The sequence below is a fragment of the Drosophila innubila genome, assembly GCF_004354385.1.
Source record: "Drosophila innubila isolate TH190305 chromosome 3L unlocalized genomic scaffold, UK_Dinn_1.0 0_D_3L, whole genome shotgun sequence".
Taxonomy (NCBI): domain Eukaryota; kingdom Metazoa; phylum Arthropoda; class Insecta; order Diptera; family Drosophilidae; genus Drosophila; species Drosophila innubila.
In genome coordinates this window covers 25,354,910-25,371,133 of record NW_022995376.1, presented here as the reverse complement: position 1 = coordinate 25,371,133, position 16,224 = coordinate 25,354,910, and the positions used below count along the sequence as shown (strand labels likewise).

Sequence of the window (16,224 nt, the reverse complement as noted above, 5' to 3'; positions counted from 1 at the left end):
AGTTGGCAACAGTGATTAGGAATGCGCAAATTTTACCCAACTTGATTTTTTTACACATAAATAATTAACATCGAACTTATCGATTATGAATCGAATCAACTCACAGCTCTAACTCAACACTACCGCAAACGTTTTGTTTACTTCATTTGTATATTGTTATAAATAAGTGAAGAGCAGAGGTAAAACCTTCAAAAAATGTCGAACATAACAGCCGCGGTGATTGCCAACCGCAATAAGAAGCATTTTTTGGGAGTACCGGCACCGCTGGGCTACGTTGCCGGCGTGGGACGCGGGTGAGTTTTCTTTCCTTTAAGCTAAGGCTTAAAAATAGAATAAAAGGCAGTAATTGTTAAATTTGAAATGCAGTGCAACTGGCTTTACTACACGTTCTGATATTGGTCCTGCGCGCGACGCCAATGATGTTTCCGACGACCGTCACGCACCGCCTGCCACCAAGCGGAAGAAGAAGGATGAGGAGGAAGAGGAGGATGAGGATTTGAATGACTCCAATTACGATGAGTTTAGCGGCTACAGTGGCTCTCTGTTTTCCAAGGATCCCTATGACAAGGATGATGAAGAAGCGGATGCCATTTACGATTCCATAGAGAAACGGATGGACGAGAAGCGTAAAGAATATCGCGATCGTCGCTTGCGTGAGGATCTGGAACGATATCGCCAGGAACGTCCGAAGATTCAGCAGCAGTTTAGCGATCTCAAGCGCTCCCTGGCCACAGTCACCTCGGAAGAATGGTCCACTATACCAGAAGTGGGGGACAGTCGTAATCGCAAGCAACGTAATCCGCGTGCTGAGAAGTTCACACCGCTGCCGGACAGTGTGCTCTCTCGTAATCTGGGTGGCGAGACGACATCCTCATTGGATGCAAGCTCAGGATTGGCTTCCATGGTTCCAGGCGTGGCCACGCCCGGCATGTTGACGCCCACAGGAGATTTGGATTTACGTAAAATTGGTCAGGCACGTAATACGTTGATGACTGTAAAACTTTCACAGGTCTCGGACTCTGTCTCGGGACAAACAGTGGTTGATCCTAAAGGATATCTAACAGATTTGCACAGCATGATACCCACATATGGCGGAGACATCAATGACATTAAAAAGGCAAGATTGCTGCTCAAGAGTGTGCGTGAAACGAATCCCAATCATCCGCCTGCTTGGATAGCTTCTGCGCGTTTGGAAGAGGTCACCGGAAAGGTACAAATGGCGCGTAATTTAATAATGCGTGGCTGCGAGATGAATCCGCAGTCAGAGGATCTTTGGTTGGAGGCAGCTCGTCTGCAACCGCCCGATACGGCTAAAGCAGTAATTGCTCAGGCGGCTCGTCACATTCCCACATCGGTGCGAATTTGGATTAAGGCTGCTGACCTCGAGACGGAAACCAAAGCCAAGAGACGTGTCTTCCGCAAAGCACTAGAGCACATACCCAATTCAGTGCGTCTGTGGAAGGCGGCCGTGGAGCTGGAAAATCCCGATGATGCTCGAATTCTGCTCTCACGTGCTGTGGAATGCTGCAATACCAGTGTGGAATTGTGGCTCGCTTTGGCTCGTCTCGAAACCTATGAGAATGCGCGAAAGGTGTTAAATAAAGCACGTGAAAATATTCCTACAGATCGACAGATCTGGACAACAGCTGCCAAACTGGAGGAGGCCAATGGCAACATACACATGGTCGAGAAGATTGTCGATCGTTCGCTAACATCGCTCACAGCAAACGGAGTTGAAATCAATCGGGATCATTGGTTCCAGGAAGCTATTGAAGCTGAGAAATCTGGAGCTGTCAACTGTTGCCAGGCAATTGTAAAGGCTATCATTGGAATTGGCGTCGAGGAGGAGGATCGCAAGCAAACCTGGATCGATGATGCCGAATTTGTAAGTATACTTGTCCATGTTATATCAACGTTTTTTTTTATAAGCTTTGAGCAGGCAAGATTGTTTCCTGTGATGATTATCTTTATTTGTATTTCCCTGCTGTATCGTCCGACCATACACTTAAAAAAATTTCATCTTCTATCATGTCAGTCTTCCAAAGTTTTTTTACACAAAAAATGGTAGCGCAAATTAAAATCTACGGTCGATTCTAAGATATTTTCACCAAGAAACCATGGTTCTAAACTCAATCATAGTCTCCTCTTTTTTAATTGATAAACTTTGTGTTTTCCTTCCATGAACAAAAATTATGCTTTAGAGCCTATTGATCCTTGCATTTTAAAAAAGACCTGTTCTTAACCAGAATTTTAATACCAATTTTGTCAGGATCGGCCTAAAAACACTTAATATATTCTAAAAATAACTTGCTAAACTGATTATAGTATTATGGTTTCTTTGTTAAAACATCTTAGAAGTCACCGTAGATTATGAATTTGGGTTACCATTTTTCGATTTTATGGGAGCCATACAAATCAATGCACCCTAATATCCAGCAAGAATCTTTCGTAGTTATATTTACTTTTCTTTGATACAAATTGTCAAAAATACTAACACTACTTTCTTGTATCGTCTTGGAGTTTTTTTTCGACCAAATCTTTAACCAACTAATTTCTATTTACTTACTTTTACAATAAAATTTTTTTTTTGGATGGATTGAATATTTTAAGAATTTTCTCATCCATTTTTTTATTATCTTAAAAAATGTTCAAATAATTTTATACTTTATTATCATTTACAATATTAAAAATCAGAAAATTTCGTAGTTTTAAAATGAAATTTCAAAATTGTCAATTTAAAATTATATTTTTTTATATTTGTTTATTTAAAGATATTTGATTGCAGGGCTTGTCGTCCTTTTTAGACCCCGTACTTAAAAAAAGTACAGGGGTCTATTGGGTTTGTTTTAACGAATATGTGCGTAACAGTCAGAAGGAGGCGTGGCAGACCCCATAAAGTATATATATTTTTGATCAGCATCAACAGCCGAGTCGATATAGCAATGTCCGTCTGTCTGTCCGTCTGTATGAGCGCCTAGATCTCAGAGATTATAAGACATAGAGACACCAAACTTGGTATGTAGGCTCCTCTATATTGCAAGCAGATCAAGTTTGTTTCAAAATTCGGCCACGCCCTCTTTATCGCCCACAAATTGAAAACAATAATTTCATATCCAAATTATAAGAACAATTTAAAAGCTAGTGACACCAAATTTGGTATGTAGATTCCTCTATCTTGCAGGCAGGTCAAGTTTGTTTCTTTTTTGAATCGAACCACTATATCATATAGCGCCCATAGGAACAATCGGTCGAAAATCAAGTTTTAGTATGAAAAACTTTTTTGTTTTATGAGATATCTAAAGCAAACTGATACAATAAGCATATGACTTGGTTTTTTGTATCCTGTTCAAAGCTGGTTCAAATCGGACCACTATATCATATAGCTGTCATAGGACCGATCGAGTGAAAATCAAGTCTTAGTATGAACAACTTTTTTGTTTTTTGAGATATCGTAACCAAACTGATAGAATATACATAAAACTTGGTTTTATATATCCTGTTTAAAGTTGGTTCAAATCGGACCACTATATCATATAGGTGTCATAGGACCGATTGGGCGAAAATCAAGTCTTAGTATGAAAAACTTTTTAGTTTTATGAGATATCGTAACCAAACTGATAGAATAAAAATAAAACTTGGATTTATATATCCTGTCCAAAGTTGGTTCAAATCGGACCACTATATCATATAGCTGTCATAGGACCGATCGAGTGAAAATCAAGTCTTAGTATGAACAACTTTTTTGTTTTTTGAGATATCGTAACCAAACTGATAGAATATACATAAAACTTGGATTTATATACCCTGTCCAAAGTTGGTTCAAATCGGAGCACTATATCAAATAGCTGTCATAGGACCGATCGAGCGAAAATCAAGTCTTAGTATGAAAAACTTTTATGTTTTATGAGACATTGTAACCAATATGATAGAATATGCATTTAAGTTTACTAAATATTTTTTAAACTTTTCCATTATTAGTTTTTACCATAGTAAGTACGGGGTATCCGACAGTCGAGTATGCTCGATTATTTAAGTAATTTTACTGAACTTTTTATGTACATTGCTCTTAGTTAATAATAAAGATTGAATAAATAAATAAAAGTTGATCTATTCCAATCCTTGTTCTCTTTTTAGTGTGCCAAGGAGAATGCTTTCGAGTGCGCTCGAGCTGTCTACGCACATGCTCTGCAGATGTTCCCCTCGAAGAAGAGCATTTGGTTACGTGCTGCATACTTTGAGAAGAATCATGGAACACGCGAGTCTTTAGAGGCCTTGCTGCAGCGTGCTGTGGCACATTGTCCTAAATCGGAGATTCTCTGGCTGATGGGTGCCAAGTCGAAGTGGATGGCAGGTGATGTGCCAGCTGCCAGAGGGATTCTCTCATTGGCCTTTCAAGCAAATCCCAATTCCGAGGATATTTGGCTTGCTGCGGTCAAGCTGGAGTCGGAGAACTCGGAATATGAGCGGGCCAGACGTTTGCTGGCCAAGGCACGTGGATCTGCTCCCACGCCGCGTGTAATGATGAAGTCAGCTCGTCTGGAATGGGCGTTGGAACGTTTCGATGAGGCACTGCGTCTGTTGGCAGAGGCAGTCGAGGTATTTCCGGAATTTCCTAAACTATGGATGATGAAGGGCCAGATTGAGGAGCAACAGCGACGTACGGATGATGCAGCCGCCACCTACACGTTGGCATTGAAGAAGTGTCCGACTTCGATACCCCTGTGGATTCTGTCTGCTAATTTGGAGGAACGCAAGGGCGTCCTAACCAAAGCACGTTCAATATTGGAACGAGGACGTCTTCGTAATCCCAAGGTGGCAGTTCTCTGGCTGGAGGCTATTCGAGTGGAGTTGCGAGCGGGTCTTAAGGAGATTGCCAGCACAATGATGGCACGTGCTCTGCAGGAATGTCCCAACGCTGGCGAGTTATGGGCAGAGGCTATTTTTATGGAAACGAAACCACAGCGAAAGACCAAATCTGTGGATGCTCTCAAGAAATGCGAGCACGATCCGCACGTGCTGTTGGCGGTATCTAAGCTGTTCTGGTCGGAGCACAAGTTCTCCAAATGCAGAGACTGGTTTAATCGAACGGTAAGTCTGCATTTTATAAAACTAGACTGTAAATGTACCTCCCATCCACACCAATGTTAAACTTACAATAACATTGATTTTATAACTGTTAAATAATGTATTACTCAAGTTTTAAGTGTGCTGTATTTGTCAGGGACCATGATAAAATATACAAGGTGGAGTACTCACTCACCACATGGCTCATTTTTTGTGCCAGACAGACATCACAGAGAGACATCACACGCTATTTAAAAAAAATACTGTTTTTCTAGTCCCGCTATTTACATTCCCAAAACCACTATGATGTAGATTATGTAGATGTTAAAGAAGCTACTTGTGACCGTGTGACCAAATCAGTGTTGGTAAACGGACAAGAAAACTGACAAATTACACAAAACAACCATGCAAAATTTAATTTTGTATGAAAATTTCAAAGATTTTTTAAATATAAACTAAGTGAGACCCCAATCCAATTTTTCTGGTAAATTCATCATAAATCTTACCTTAAATAATTGTAATTAAGTCTCATTTAATTTAGCAATATAACGAATTTCTGCGGCAGCAAGGAATAAATTTCCTACTGCAGTTAGTTTATCTCTAATGGTCCTGCGACAGCAAGGATATGTTTTCGTAGGTCCTTCGGTCTTGCATTATCCTTGATGGTAGGTTATTCTCCAAAGCCCTGAGCGACAGGATAATTATCCTGGAACGGATTCCAATACTTGTGTGCCGGTTTCCTTTTTTTTTATTTTTTATTTTTTTTAAAGTACCAAATTTTCAAAAATTTTACTTTTTCTGAAATTCAATTATAATGCTATTTAAAATGAGATTTAATAACAATTTCGCGGCGTAGCACAGCAATATCCAAGAATTCAGTTGAATAATAGGCTATTTCCACGACCACTCACATTTGCCACATTCGCTCACATTTGAATGTGGCTCATATTTGGCACCGAAAGCAAATCAGCTGCTCGGTTTCTGTGCTCAAATTATAAAAAGCTGACAATAACAACACTTTAAAATTTATTTTGATATTATAATTGGCGCAAATTGAATGCCTACCGTTTTTATTAAACAAAACAGCTGCTTAAAGTGTTAATTGCTTTGTTTCACGAGTTTATCGATAAACATCGCGTGTTCGATAAAAAAAATACTGAAATTCACCAGGGCGAATGGCAAAAAATCTTCACATTCATTATGAATGAGCTAAAATGATCATTCGGATTTTGTACTGAAATGAAGTCCACCTTCGGGCCGAATGATGAAAATGGCGTCGAATGAGCCAAATGTGCTGTCGTGGAAATAGGGTATAAAACTAGTAATCATCTTATACATCGAGTAATATCTGGAGCAAGGACACAAAATCTGTTTTTATGCCAAAAGTCGCCGAGTAGTGAATTTTTTTAATGCAAGTTCTTACAAAGGTGTACAGACTATCCAGCTGTAAAGTAAATAATGCATATAGCTTAAAACTATTTGGAAAGGCTATAGTCGAGACCCCGACTATACGAATACCCGTTACATACTTTTATGAGCTTGTTTCTCCTTAAACACTATAACAGCTATTACCGCCGTTCCGCTTAGCCGATCTTGGTTCAATTAGGTAGAATGAGAGATAATAATAATGTATAACGTTAATTACCAAAAAAAACGTAAAATCTTTAAACTGGTGGGTGTGGTGTTTTTTGCAATTTGCAGAGGCGAAAGTGGGCGTGGAGAAAATTTAAATCAAACTTGATCTGCTCCAACGCAAGTGGAGTCTGTGTGCCAAATTTGTTTGCTCTAGCTCTTATAGTCTTTGGATCAAGGCGGTCACACAGACGGATAGACAGACAACGAAAGACACAAAATCTGTTTTTAATACCCCAAAGTCCCCAAATTGGGATGTGTGATCACGCAGAGACACACTGCACTCTCGGTTTTTCTAAAAGAGACATTTTGACTTAAAATGTATAGAAATTAATGTAAAATTTGAGAAAAAAATCTATTTTTCTTCGACTCCGAAAAACATATCTTTTAAAATATACACGTTCAGTCCACTAAGAATTATTTTCGTGATGATTAACATCTTTAACATATTTTGGTCCTTCGAGCCGGATTTAAAGTAAATTTTCGAAAGTTTTATTGATATCGTATGGATCGAAGTCCGTACAACAATCTGATTTCCATTGGGTAATTTTCTTTATACATGCCATCAAACAGCGTACAGAGCTTGCCTCAGACTTCAAGTCACTTAGAAGGAGTTTGTGGATCTTGGAGATTCATTATCCTTTCCCGACGATGTGCATGGGTATGTGGATCCAGAGGGTAATAATGCTATCTACGAGGAACGTTATATAAAAGAAGGGTCCCCCACACCCATCTACATCAACAGAGAGTTTGACGGGAACAAGCATCATCTTAGTTTTTCTATTTGAGAACACTTCTCACCATTAGGGCCGCCATGATTCGACATTTGCCAATTACTGATGCGCCTTACACTGAGGCTTGGGAACGTCTGAGAGAAATGTACAATCGTCCACGGTTAAATAAAGCTTAAATAACAATTTTTTTTATTATTTAATTTTACACTTGTTACTGTTCTTTAGATATTAATCAATATTCTTCTACTTAGGTGAAAATCGATCCGGATCTGGGCGATGCTTGGGCATATTTCTACAAATTTGAGCTGTTGCATGGCACGGAGCAACAACAGCAGGAGGTGTTGGAACGTTGCATAGCCGCAGAGCCGACTCACGGTGAATCCTGGTGTAGTGTGAGCAAGTGCATCCGAAATTGGCAGTTTAAAACGCCAGATGTGCTGCGTGCTGTAGTCCAAAAGTTGTCCATACCCATTTAAGCATCAACAATTAACAATTAACAACTATTATTGTGTATTCAATAAATAATAAATTGCCCGATTACTGGCTCATGCCTCTGTAACCCTGAACAATGCGATAGATTCCTTTGCTATGCTTGCAGATGACCTCGATGAGGAATATACCAAAACTAAGAGCTGCTCCACATCCAAAAATGCCAAAAGCATAGCGACATTCGGTGAGGCCAATGGAAACGAATCCACCAACGCCACTTTCACATTTCGGCTTCTGAGGAAACCATTTGCGTTCCTCGCGATTCACCAAACTCACCTCACGTTGCCAGCGTAATCTATATTGAATTGTATAGAATTGTCCCAAATCATTATTCACTATTAGTATTATTATTACATATTAAAAGGCAATAAAAAAGGGGTAATGAAGTTTATCCTCATTAACATTGATTAAAGTAGTGCTTATTTCATTTTGATTTAAATATTAAAAATTAAAATTAATGCAAATATGTTTTATTTCACATTAAATGGTTATACAAATGAAATCTTTATTTAATTAGTAATAATATTGAAATTTTGAATTTTTTTCTTTTTATATATTTTCTTTAAAATTTTTTTTTTTTAAATAACAAGCTTTCAAAATTTAGGTTTCAATGATTAGTAAATTGAGTTTTCATTAAAATTAGTTTGAAATAAGTAATAAAATGTGTCTCTTGAATTTTCAATAATAATTTAAAAATAGTATATCATCAGCACTACTTTCCTACTTAATGTCATTTTTTTTTTCTTTTTTTTAATGCTAGGGAAATGAGATTTTGATTATGACTTCTTTTTTCAATTCCAATGAAATAACAAATGCATTAAAAGTAGTCAATAGGGTTCGTTTCTGATTCTCTACTCACTGTCTGCGAAATAGTTCCTTGTAGGGAAAGTTCTTGCGTGTTGGAATTGCTAGCATGGGAAGTTGGAATGGTTCTAGCTCCATGAGTCCACACTTTTCCGGTTCACTGAAGGTATCGCTGACTATTTGATAGCCAGCCTGCAGCTCCACCTGATAAGCAAATAATCCAGTGCGCATTTTCTCCATGCCCGTCGTGGGACGCATGTAAACGTGATCGCCCTTGGAGGCGATCTTCTTGTGGTACAAACTCTTGGTTACTGGATCTGTGGACTCTGTAAAGTAGATCTTATTATATTGTGTGTCCTGCACCCCAATTTCCAGCGGTGACTGTCCAAGATCCCCCAGCGATCTGATTGCATCTGATGGACTCTGCAGCAGTGCCACAATATTCGCTGAGAAGGAGGTAAACAAGAAAACTGCCGCTACAAATGTGGTAAATACTATGATCCTTCCTGATCGGTTGCGCACATCTACATAGAATCCTTGCTGGCACATCGCGCCCCAGGCAAAGTTCAATGAATCCAAATAGGACATGTTGTGTGTGTGTGGTGAGAAAAGCATTTCCAATAGCATCACCACAATGGTTATTATCAGCAGCAGCAATATGGATATCCACACACCCTGTGTAAAGGGCATCGAGAAGATGTTGGCCACCGCGGACAGTGGAGGCTGGCGAAACATGATTCCTGCTCTCACGCGATAAGTCTCGGCCACAAAGTCGCAGAGTGCAACACGATCCAGTCGCATAAAGATCGCCAACTGGGCAAAGTCCAATTCGTAGCGCTGAAAGCGACCCATCAATCCATCGAATGAACCATTTGGTTGACGCCAGCCATAATTAACTGTTTGGTAGGTGTTGTAACTGTCCATTAGGTGGGAAAGTATGTTGGCAAAAGATTTGACGAGTTGGTCAAATTAATTCTTGGAAAGATTACTCACAATCAATCAGAGACAAAGACAAAATATATTAAATATTAAATATTTTTAATGATAGTATATCTACATATTAAATAAAAATTTTGAATTAAATATCTTATGATTTCTTACCGTTCATTCCTGCAATAGCTAAATTTTAACTTGTGTTTGTCGGATTTTTCTTTATTTAAAACTCATCTTCGAAGGATTATACTCTAATAAAATTCAATTTCAGGGTTGTAATGCATAAATTATATCCGTCGGTTATAGGTCATTATAAATACGTGCTGTTAAATTGTCAAAAGTACAATCCTTTTTTTTTTTTTTTCAAAACCACTTTCTGAGGAAATATTTTTCTGATCCTTTTAACTTAACTTTAATTAACTTATTATATTTTAAGTCGTTAACCTAAATCGTTTCATAATTTAATATTTCGTTTTTATTATTTAATTCTTTTTTTTTTAATTAAGTTTTATTAAATGCATAGCTTTTAATAAATAAAAAGCTAATTTAATTCCTTATTGAAATTGAGCAAGGAATACATTATATTAATTTAAATATACAGGGGTGCCACGGAAAGCGAAACCAACCGAAAATCTCTCAAATTTCCATACATTTTTGGGATATTTTGGGTTAGTTTCAATTTCTGTGGCACCCCTGCTATAAGGGCTTGTTCTGGCTTTCACTTTCGTCAAGATTTTCGGTAGTGAATATCTTTGTCATATTCCTATTTCTTCTCGGCAAGATTTTGCGGATTGAATTTACTTTGAGTTGGTATATATACCCTCTTTTGCCCATTTTCAATGGGCTCAGGGTATACAAGTTTAATCAAAACGAACTTAAATGCATATTCTGTCAAATTGGTTGAGATATCTCGAAAGACAATAGAAACTTGTTCATTCTAAAACTTAATTTTCGACCTATATATATATAACAGCTGTATGATATAGTGGTCCGATCCAAAAATAAAAGCAAACTTGATCTGAGTATCAAATTTGAAGTCTCCATCTTTTAGAGATCGACCTATCTGTTATAGGCTATGAAGTTTGTTGGTTCTCTAACGTCTCTAAGTGGACATATAGAAGTGCAGGGTATAAAAATACGTACCTCATGTTCAATCGATTGGCCAGCTCCAGCATTAAGCGATGATTAACTTTGGAAATAGTGTCAATATGCCTCATGGACATATCCTCAATGTTGGTGAATAGATCGGGAAAGGCAATAACAATGGCTGTATTGAAGACAACACCGTCCAGATTCTGCCTATAGGTAATCGGCGATCCGTAGTGCCGCAGAGCGTGGACAATGTGACGGGAATTGCGCAGATTTTGACCAACAAGGCGACGCTTAAGAGGCTTCCAGGCAGCCACTTTATACACATCCAGCAGAGTGGCAGTAAAGGGTTCAGTGGGGTTAAACCACATTACCTTAAGTTCGCTATCGGGCGGTATAAAGATTTCGGTATCCTCTAGCAGATTCACATCCTGCAGATCCTGGGTGAGGAGCAACCAATACCGATTGGTAGTAAAATAATTATTTTCCGAAGCTGCTGACCAGCGCAAAAGATTCTGGGCACAGGGACTGTTGAACTTCAGCAGGAGGATGCCCAGTTTATAGGACAAGGCTGGCAGTTGGAATGACAGCTGCCAGTGGGTTTCATTGTCCGCTGGAAAGGTGCGGGGTGGTGGCGCCTCTGGCGTGTCCGACTCATTGCTGACATGACGCAGATCATTCAAAGTGCGCTCCGTGTTGACCTGCACATAGAAATTGTTTGCTGTGAAGTGTTGCAACAGCAACTGTAAATTTGCTGCAGCTGTGCGCGAGAGAGAGAGAGAGAGAGAGGGGGAGGGTGGTTCATAAATATAGCAACCCAGGGGAGGGGAGGAGGGGGAGGGGGTATAACTCACCAATGTCCGCGTGACAAACAACCAGCATCAGACTTTGCACGCCATGCTGGCGATAGTAAGCGACTAGCATATCCGGCAACTGATTGCCCCATGAATCGCCTTTGACCTCGTCCGTTTGCCCCATCCCCGGCTCCTTCACTTGATCCAGCTCTTGTTGCTGTCCGCGGGGGATTGCTCCGGCAGCTGGCAGTGACACGTGGCCTGACATTGATGTTGCTGCTGTCAGCAGGCAGAGAAGCCGTCCTGGGAATATTAACGAGTTCATGCTCCAGCTCTTACACTTGCTACTCCTTTGCATGCACATTCCGTTGACAGTCGCTTTTATAGCGACCTGGCGAGCTGGTGAGCTGGCGACCTTTTCGGCCAGCAAATGCCACAGTGAAGCCATTAAATATAACTACGTTTAAAATAAAAAAAAAGCTGGCATTAAAATTATGCATTGATTACGCTTCAGTGACTCTTCTTCCACTTTGCTTCATTTCGCCTGCTGTCATATTACGTATACGCAATTTTATAGCAATTTCTGACGACAGCTGCAATTGGCGGTCGAATGGCGTTTAATTGGTCGACCAAGTGCCGCTCAAATTGTCCGACCAAAGTCAATTACATGCCATTGCAAGAAAGTTGCAGCTTCGAGCTCAATTGCTTTACTGAATGAAATAAGTAAGTTGTTAGTTGACTTTTGATTGGTTGCCGGATAAGCAGGATAATCGAAAAGGAAGTCTACCTTAATCGTTTTCTAAGACTTGATAGAAGCACTACAAACTTATATTACCAAGCCATTTGAGGACAAAACAATCAATTTAATTGAGAAAACTCAATTCAAAAAAATGTCACCTGCAATTTAATCGAAATTAAATTGAAAATGTCGATTCACATAGAGCAAAAAAGAAAAACTTTTCTCAGGAACTGCATATTTCCAGAATTTTCATGTTTATGTAAGCAAATAAACATTCTCTTAGAAATGCCTAAGGGGATTTTCATGTTTACGTAAACAAATAACCATTTATTTTTTAATTTAAGAATAAGCCTTTAAGAATTGTTTATCAATGGTTTATATCAAGTTATTACGTATATTGAATAATAACAACACTAACATACAATAAAGATAATATTAAAGTTAACTGTTTTTATCCTTTTTTTTTAATGGGCCTAAATAATATTAATTTTAAAGAGATAATTGAATTGAGATACTCGTAAACCCATAAAAATGATATTCTTTCTGAAAATAAAATTGAGTCCAATAAAATTTTAATGCATAAGAAGAAAATATTATAACTAAAAAAAAATCTTCTTAATAAAAGTGATTATGTGGTTTTTTCTTTTTTGAAATCCTATATATATAATACAAATGAGTTATTTTTAGTTATTTAACTGTATAAATAATTTATTTTCCAACAATCGAGGTAATGCGCATTTCTGTTCAGTTCCAAGTGACACATTTTTAATAATTTAGTATCAATAGAAAAGTTTATTATTATTGATGAAAAAGTTTTCGATAAAAAATCTGCTCTTTATTATAAAAAGAATACTCAACTTTTTATCACATTTTCCCTTAATAATCCGTCGTCTAGGTGTTTTTTACTTTTATTTATCTTATTTGACTTGTCCACTCGTGTTTGAAGACAAGAAGCAAAAGAAATCCTCTAATTGATTTGAAAAATGGTGTAATAAAGATTGGAACAGTATTCTCGGCTCAGGATTCATTTGTTCAATCTTGTTTTGATGCTAGACACAAACGTGTGATAATCTGGAATCAGTTCCTTGTTGCTTTCCGTCGCTGTGGAAAACACACTAATGGCAACCACTTTGTACGGTTGTTTTCGACCGCTTTTCGCTTTTTCCTTGTTGCCCATTTGTTTGTTCCTCTGTCTTTGCTCTTGCTCTTTCCTGCTCTCTTTTTATATGTGATTGTGTGCATTTTCTTTTTATTTTTCTTCTGTTTTTGAGCGTGGGGCTTGCGGAGGAATAGCAAATTCTACGGCTATGCTTCAATAACTTTTATCACTTTTAATTGGGTTTTTCTTTATAGTCAACGCATGTCTTATAACATAAGACTATATACGACTAACACATGTGCAGATTGTAATTGTCTTAATGTGTGTGTGTGTGTCTGTGTGTGTGTGTGGTGACAGGGTGTGTTGAGTTTGTGTTTCGGCTTGTTTCTGTGACAGCAGACTAATGCCAGTTTTTCTTGTTATTTTTCTTGTTGTGCTCGCCGTTGTCGTTCCGAGATTTTTATGCTTTCAATTTTCGTAATTGCTTCTTAATGCGTGTCATACGCCGACAAGCACAAACTTGCACAAATTTGCACAAGTTTGGTCTTTAACTCGTTGTGTCTGTGAACACAAAAAAGTAACTTTAAGTAATTTGCAACATTATTATACCCTCTGCATTTTCTTCAAAATGGTCATCACGGGTATATCACTTGGCGGAAATTCCAAAATAATATACATTAAACAAGTTTTAAGCCTTTAAATTTTATTAGTTGGAAGAATGAACCCGAATTGTACTTTTAATTCATAATGGATTATAACTTATGAGAGATCTTATTTTTGAGCTCACAAATATCGGTTCCATTAATTAATTTTAAAGAGTAACACAAAAAATTAATTTCAGTTATATTATATTATGGTCCATAGGTATATTATTGAAGCAAAAATAATTGGTCTATTCTTGACTGTAAAAAAATGTATACATTTTTAAATTAAAATAAAATTATTAAATAATAGCTGAAAATTAAAGTAAAAAATTTATATGAAAATATAAATGTTCTGGATGTATTTCAAATTAATGTTAAAAGATTGGTCTACATTTGGTTGCTAGGGTTAGTGAAAAGTCAGATATCAGACCCAGTTTAAATTAGTTATTTACCTACAAATTTTAATGTATAGGCTTTTGGCATTTAAAAGCAACCATCAAAAAACTATTTTATGATTACACAGCTTATTTAGTGCTTACTTTGCGGATTACAAACGGTTTAATAAATTTAGATAGTATCCGAAAAAAGCTGACTTTAAAGATTCCATCTTAGATGAGTGTGCGAAAAATCCACAAAGACTAGTAATAATTTACTACGTAATCCAAACCAAATAATGAACCGAACCGTAAATATTAAGTTTAGCTCGGTTGTCCGACAAGTTCTTTGAGTAGGAAAGTTTTTAGTTATAAACGTTCAACTAATTCCTGCTGTCATCCATCGACATCTAAAGTGTGCTGTAAAGTTGCAACGCCAGAGGGCGCTGCTGCACCATTAATCATGACCGCCATTTTTGGACATTTGCCCGTCATGTTCAACTACTTTGATAATTTTCACGCAGCTGTTTTTCGCTTAATTTTTCATGGCTGTCAAACTAATGGTTTAGTTTTGAGGAATACAACAGTTTCTATCTCGACATACTGGAAGATAAACTTGAATCCCTGGAACGCCTTTATACTCAACTTTCAGCACACGCTTCATTAGTTGCTCGTGTTCTCAATGTTTTTGCTAGTCATCAGTAAATATTTAAAGAACGCTCACATATCCTTAAAAGAGTGTATCGCAGCTTTATCCTTGTCAGATTTTATTAGGCGTAAGTCAATGCAAACCAAAGGATAACCCGGTCCGTGTCCCTGCTTCTCAGACCCACTGAAATTATCGGAGATCTTACACCTGACTGCACAGTTGTTGGCCTGATTTGCATAAGCCCCGAAGCTACAAGCTGTAAGCCTTTGACAATTAGCCAATATATATTTTATTGGGCCACACTGAATCGTCCAAGCGTTGAATTCTTTTAACTGTGTGTGTGTGTGTGTGTGGTTGTGTGTGGGTGTGTGGGTGTTTGGGTGAAGAGCTGCCCTAAGCTAAATTGAAGTGTGCTTGATGTTTATTATGTAACCACAATGCGATACTTTGTGCTACCTTTTAGCTTTCACGCCTTTGAAATACATTTAATCCATCATTGCGCTCAGACACTAATATACACACACACACACACACACACACACACACACACACACAGATACAGAAATGTTCATATATATATATAAAAAGACACAGTTAGACAGACAGAGAATCATTCGCCTCGGGCAGCTCTTTCTCATCTTTCCTCTTCTTTTCTTTTCGTTTTCTGGTCTGCCAAACGCTTTATTGACTCTCGCTTTCAATTTGCTTGAAGTCTTTTCACAACCTGTTGAAAAGGTGCAAAATGTTGGCTGCTTCTTTGACTCGCTTTCCTTTATGTTAAGCAAACACGCTTAGGCAGCCTTATCAATCAAAGGCATCTGCTACATCTAGACACACTACCTATATTCACACACACCCACACATACACATACATTCATACATATGTTATTAATATGACCCATTTATATAAGCTTTATTGATAAAACCTTTGGTCATCAAGACCTATCCTCACACTTCCGGTACAAACAAACTCTCCATGGAATCTGCGTTGCTGCAGACAGAATTTAAACTGATTTGCTATCGATGAACGTAACTTAGCATTCTATAAATTATGCTCTGAGTCTTCCCATATTGTTTAAATATTTAAAATATTAATTAAAATCATAGAGTTATCATCTCTTGAAATGGTGTCCAATTCGCGTCTCAATTTGTGTGTACGTATTAATTTTGATTATCAACA

At 37.8% G+C, this 16,224-nt stretch overlaps 2 protein-coding genes across 2 annotated transcripts; one reads left to right on the top strand and one right to left on the bottom strand.

The window, feature by feature from the left end:
* The first annotated feature begins 107 nt into the window (after positions 1-107).
* LOC117787388 (pre-mRNA-processing factor 6) lies at positions 108-7,989 on the top strand. The gene is made up of 4 exons (XM_034625897.1): positions 108-293; positions 367-1,885; positions 4,135-5,088; positions 7,682-7,989. Exons 1-4 carry the CDS (start codon positions 196-198, stop codon positions 7,904-7,906), a joined length of 2,796 nt encoding a protein of 931 aa, XP_034481788.1. The 5' UTR covers positions 108-195; the 3' UTR covers positions 7,907-7,989.
* LOC117788530 (glutamate receptor U1) lies at positions 7,968-11,807 on the bottom strand. The gene is made up of 4 exons (XM_034627315.1): positions 11,600-11,807; positions 10,800-11,505; positions 8,779-9,639; positions 7,968-8,214 (listed from the first exon to the last, which is right to left on the bottom strand). The coding sequence occupies exons 1-4, from the start codon at positions 11,805-11,807 to the stop codon at positions 7,968-7,970; spliced, it is 2,022 nt and encodes a 673-aa protein (XP_034483206.1).
* Positions 11,808-16,224: the final 4,417 nt, after the last annotated feature.

Coding starts and splice junctions, on each gene's coding strand:
- LOC117787388 (XM_034625897.1), top strand. CDS start 196: ATGTCGAACATAACAGCCGCGGTGATTGCCAACCGCAATAAGAAGCAT. Junction 1,886..4,134: donor GGATCGATGATGCCGAATTT/GTAAGTATACTT, acceptor TTCTCTTTTTAG/TGTGCCAAGGAGAATGCTTT. Junction 5,089..7,681: donor GAGACTGGTTTAATCGAACG/GTAAGTCTGCAT, acceptor TCTTCTACTTAG/GTGAAAATCGATCCGGATCT.
- LOC117788530 (XM_034627315.1), bottom strand. CDS start 11,807: ATGTCAGGCCACGTGTCACTGCCAGCTGCCGGAGCAATCCCCCGCGGA. Junction 9,640..10,799: donor GCCAATCGATTGAACATGAG/GTACGTATTTTT, acceptor CCTAATGGACAG/TTACAACACCTACCAAACAG. Junction 8,215..8,778: donor AAGGAACTATTTCGCAGACA/GTGAGTAGAGAA, acceptor AATTCAATATAG/ATTACGCTGGCAACGTGAGG.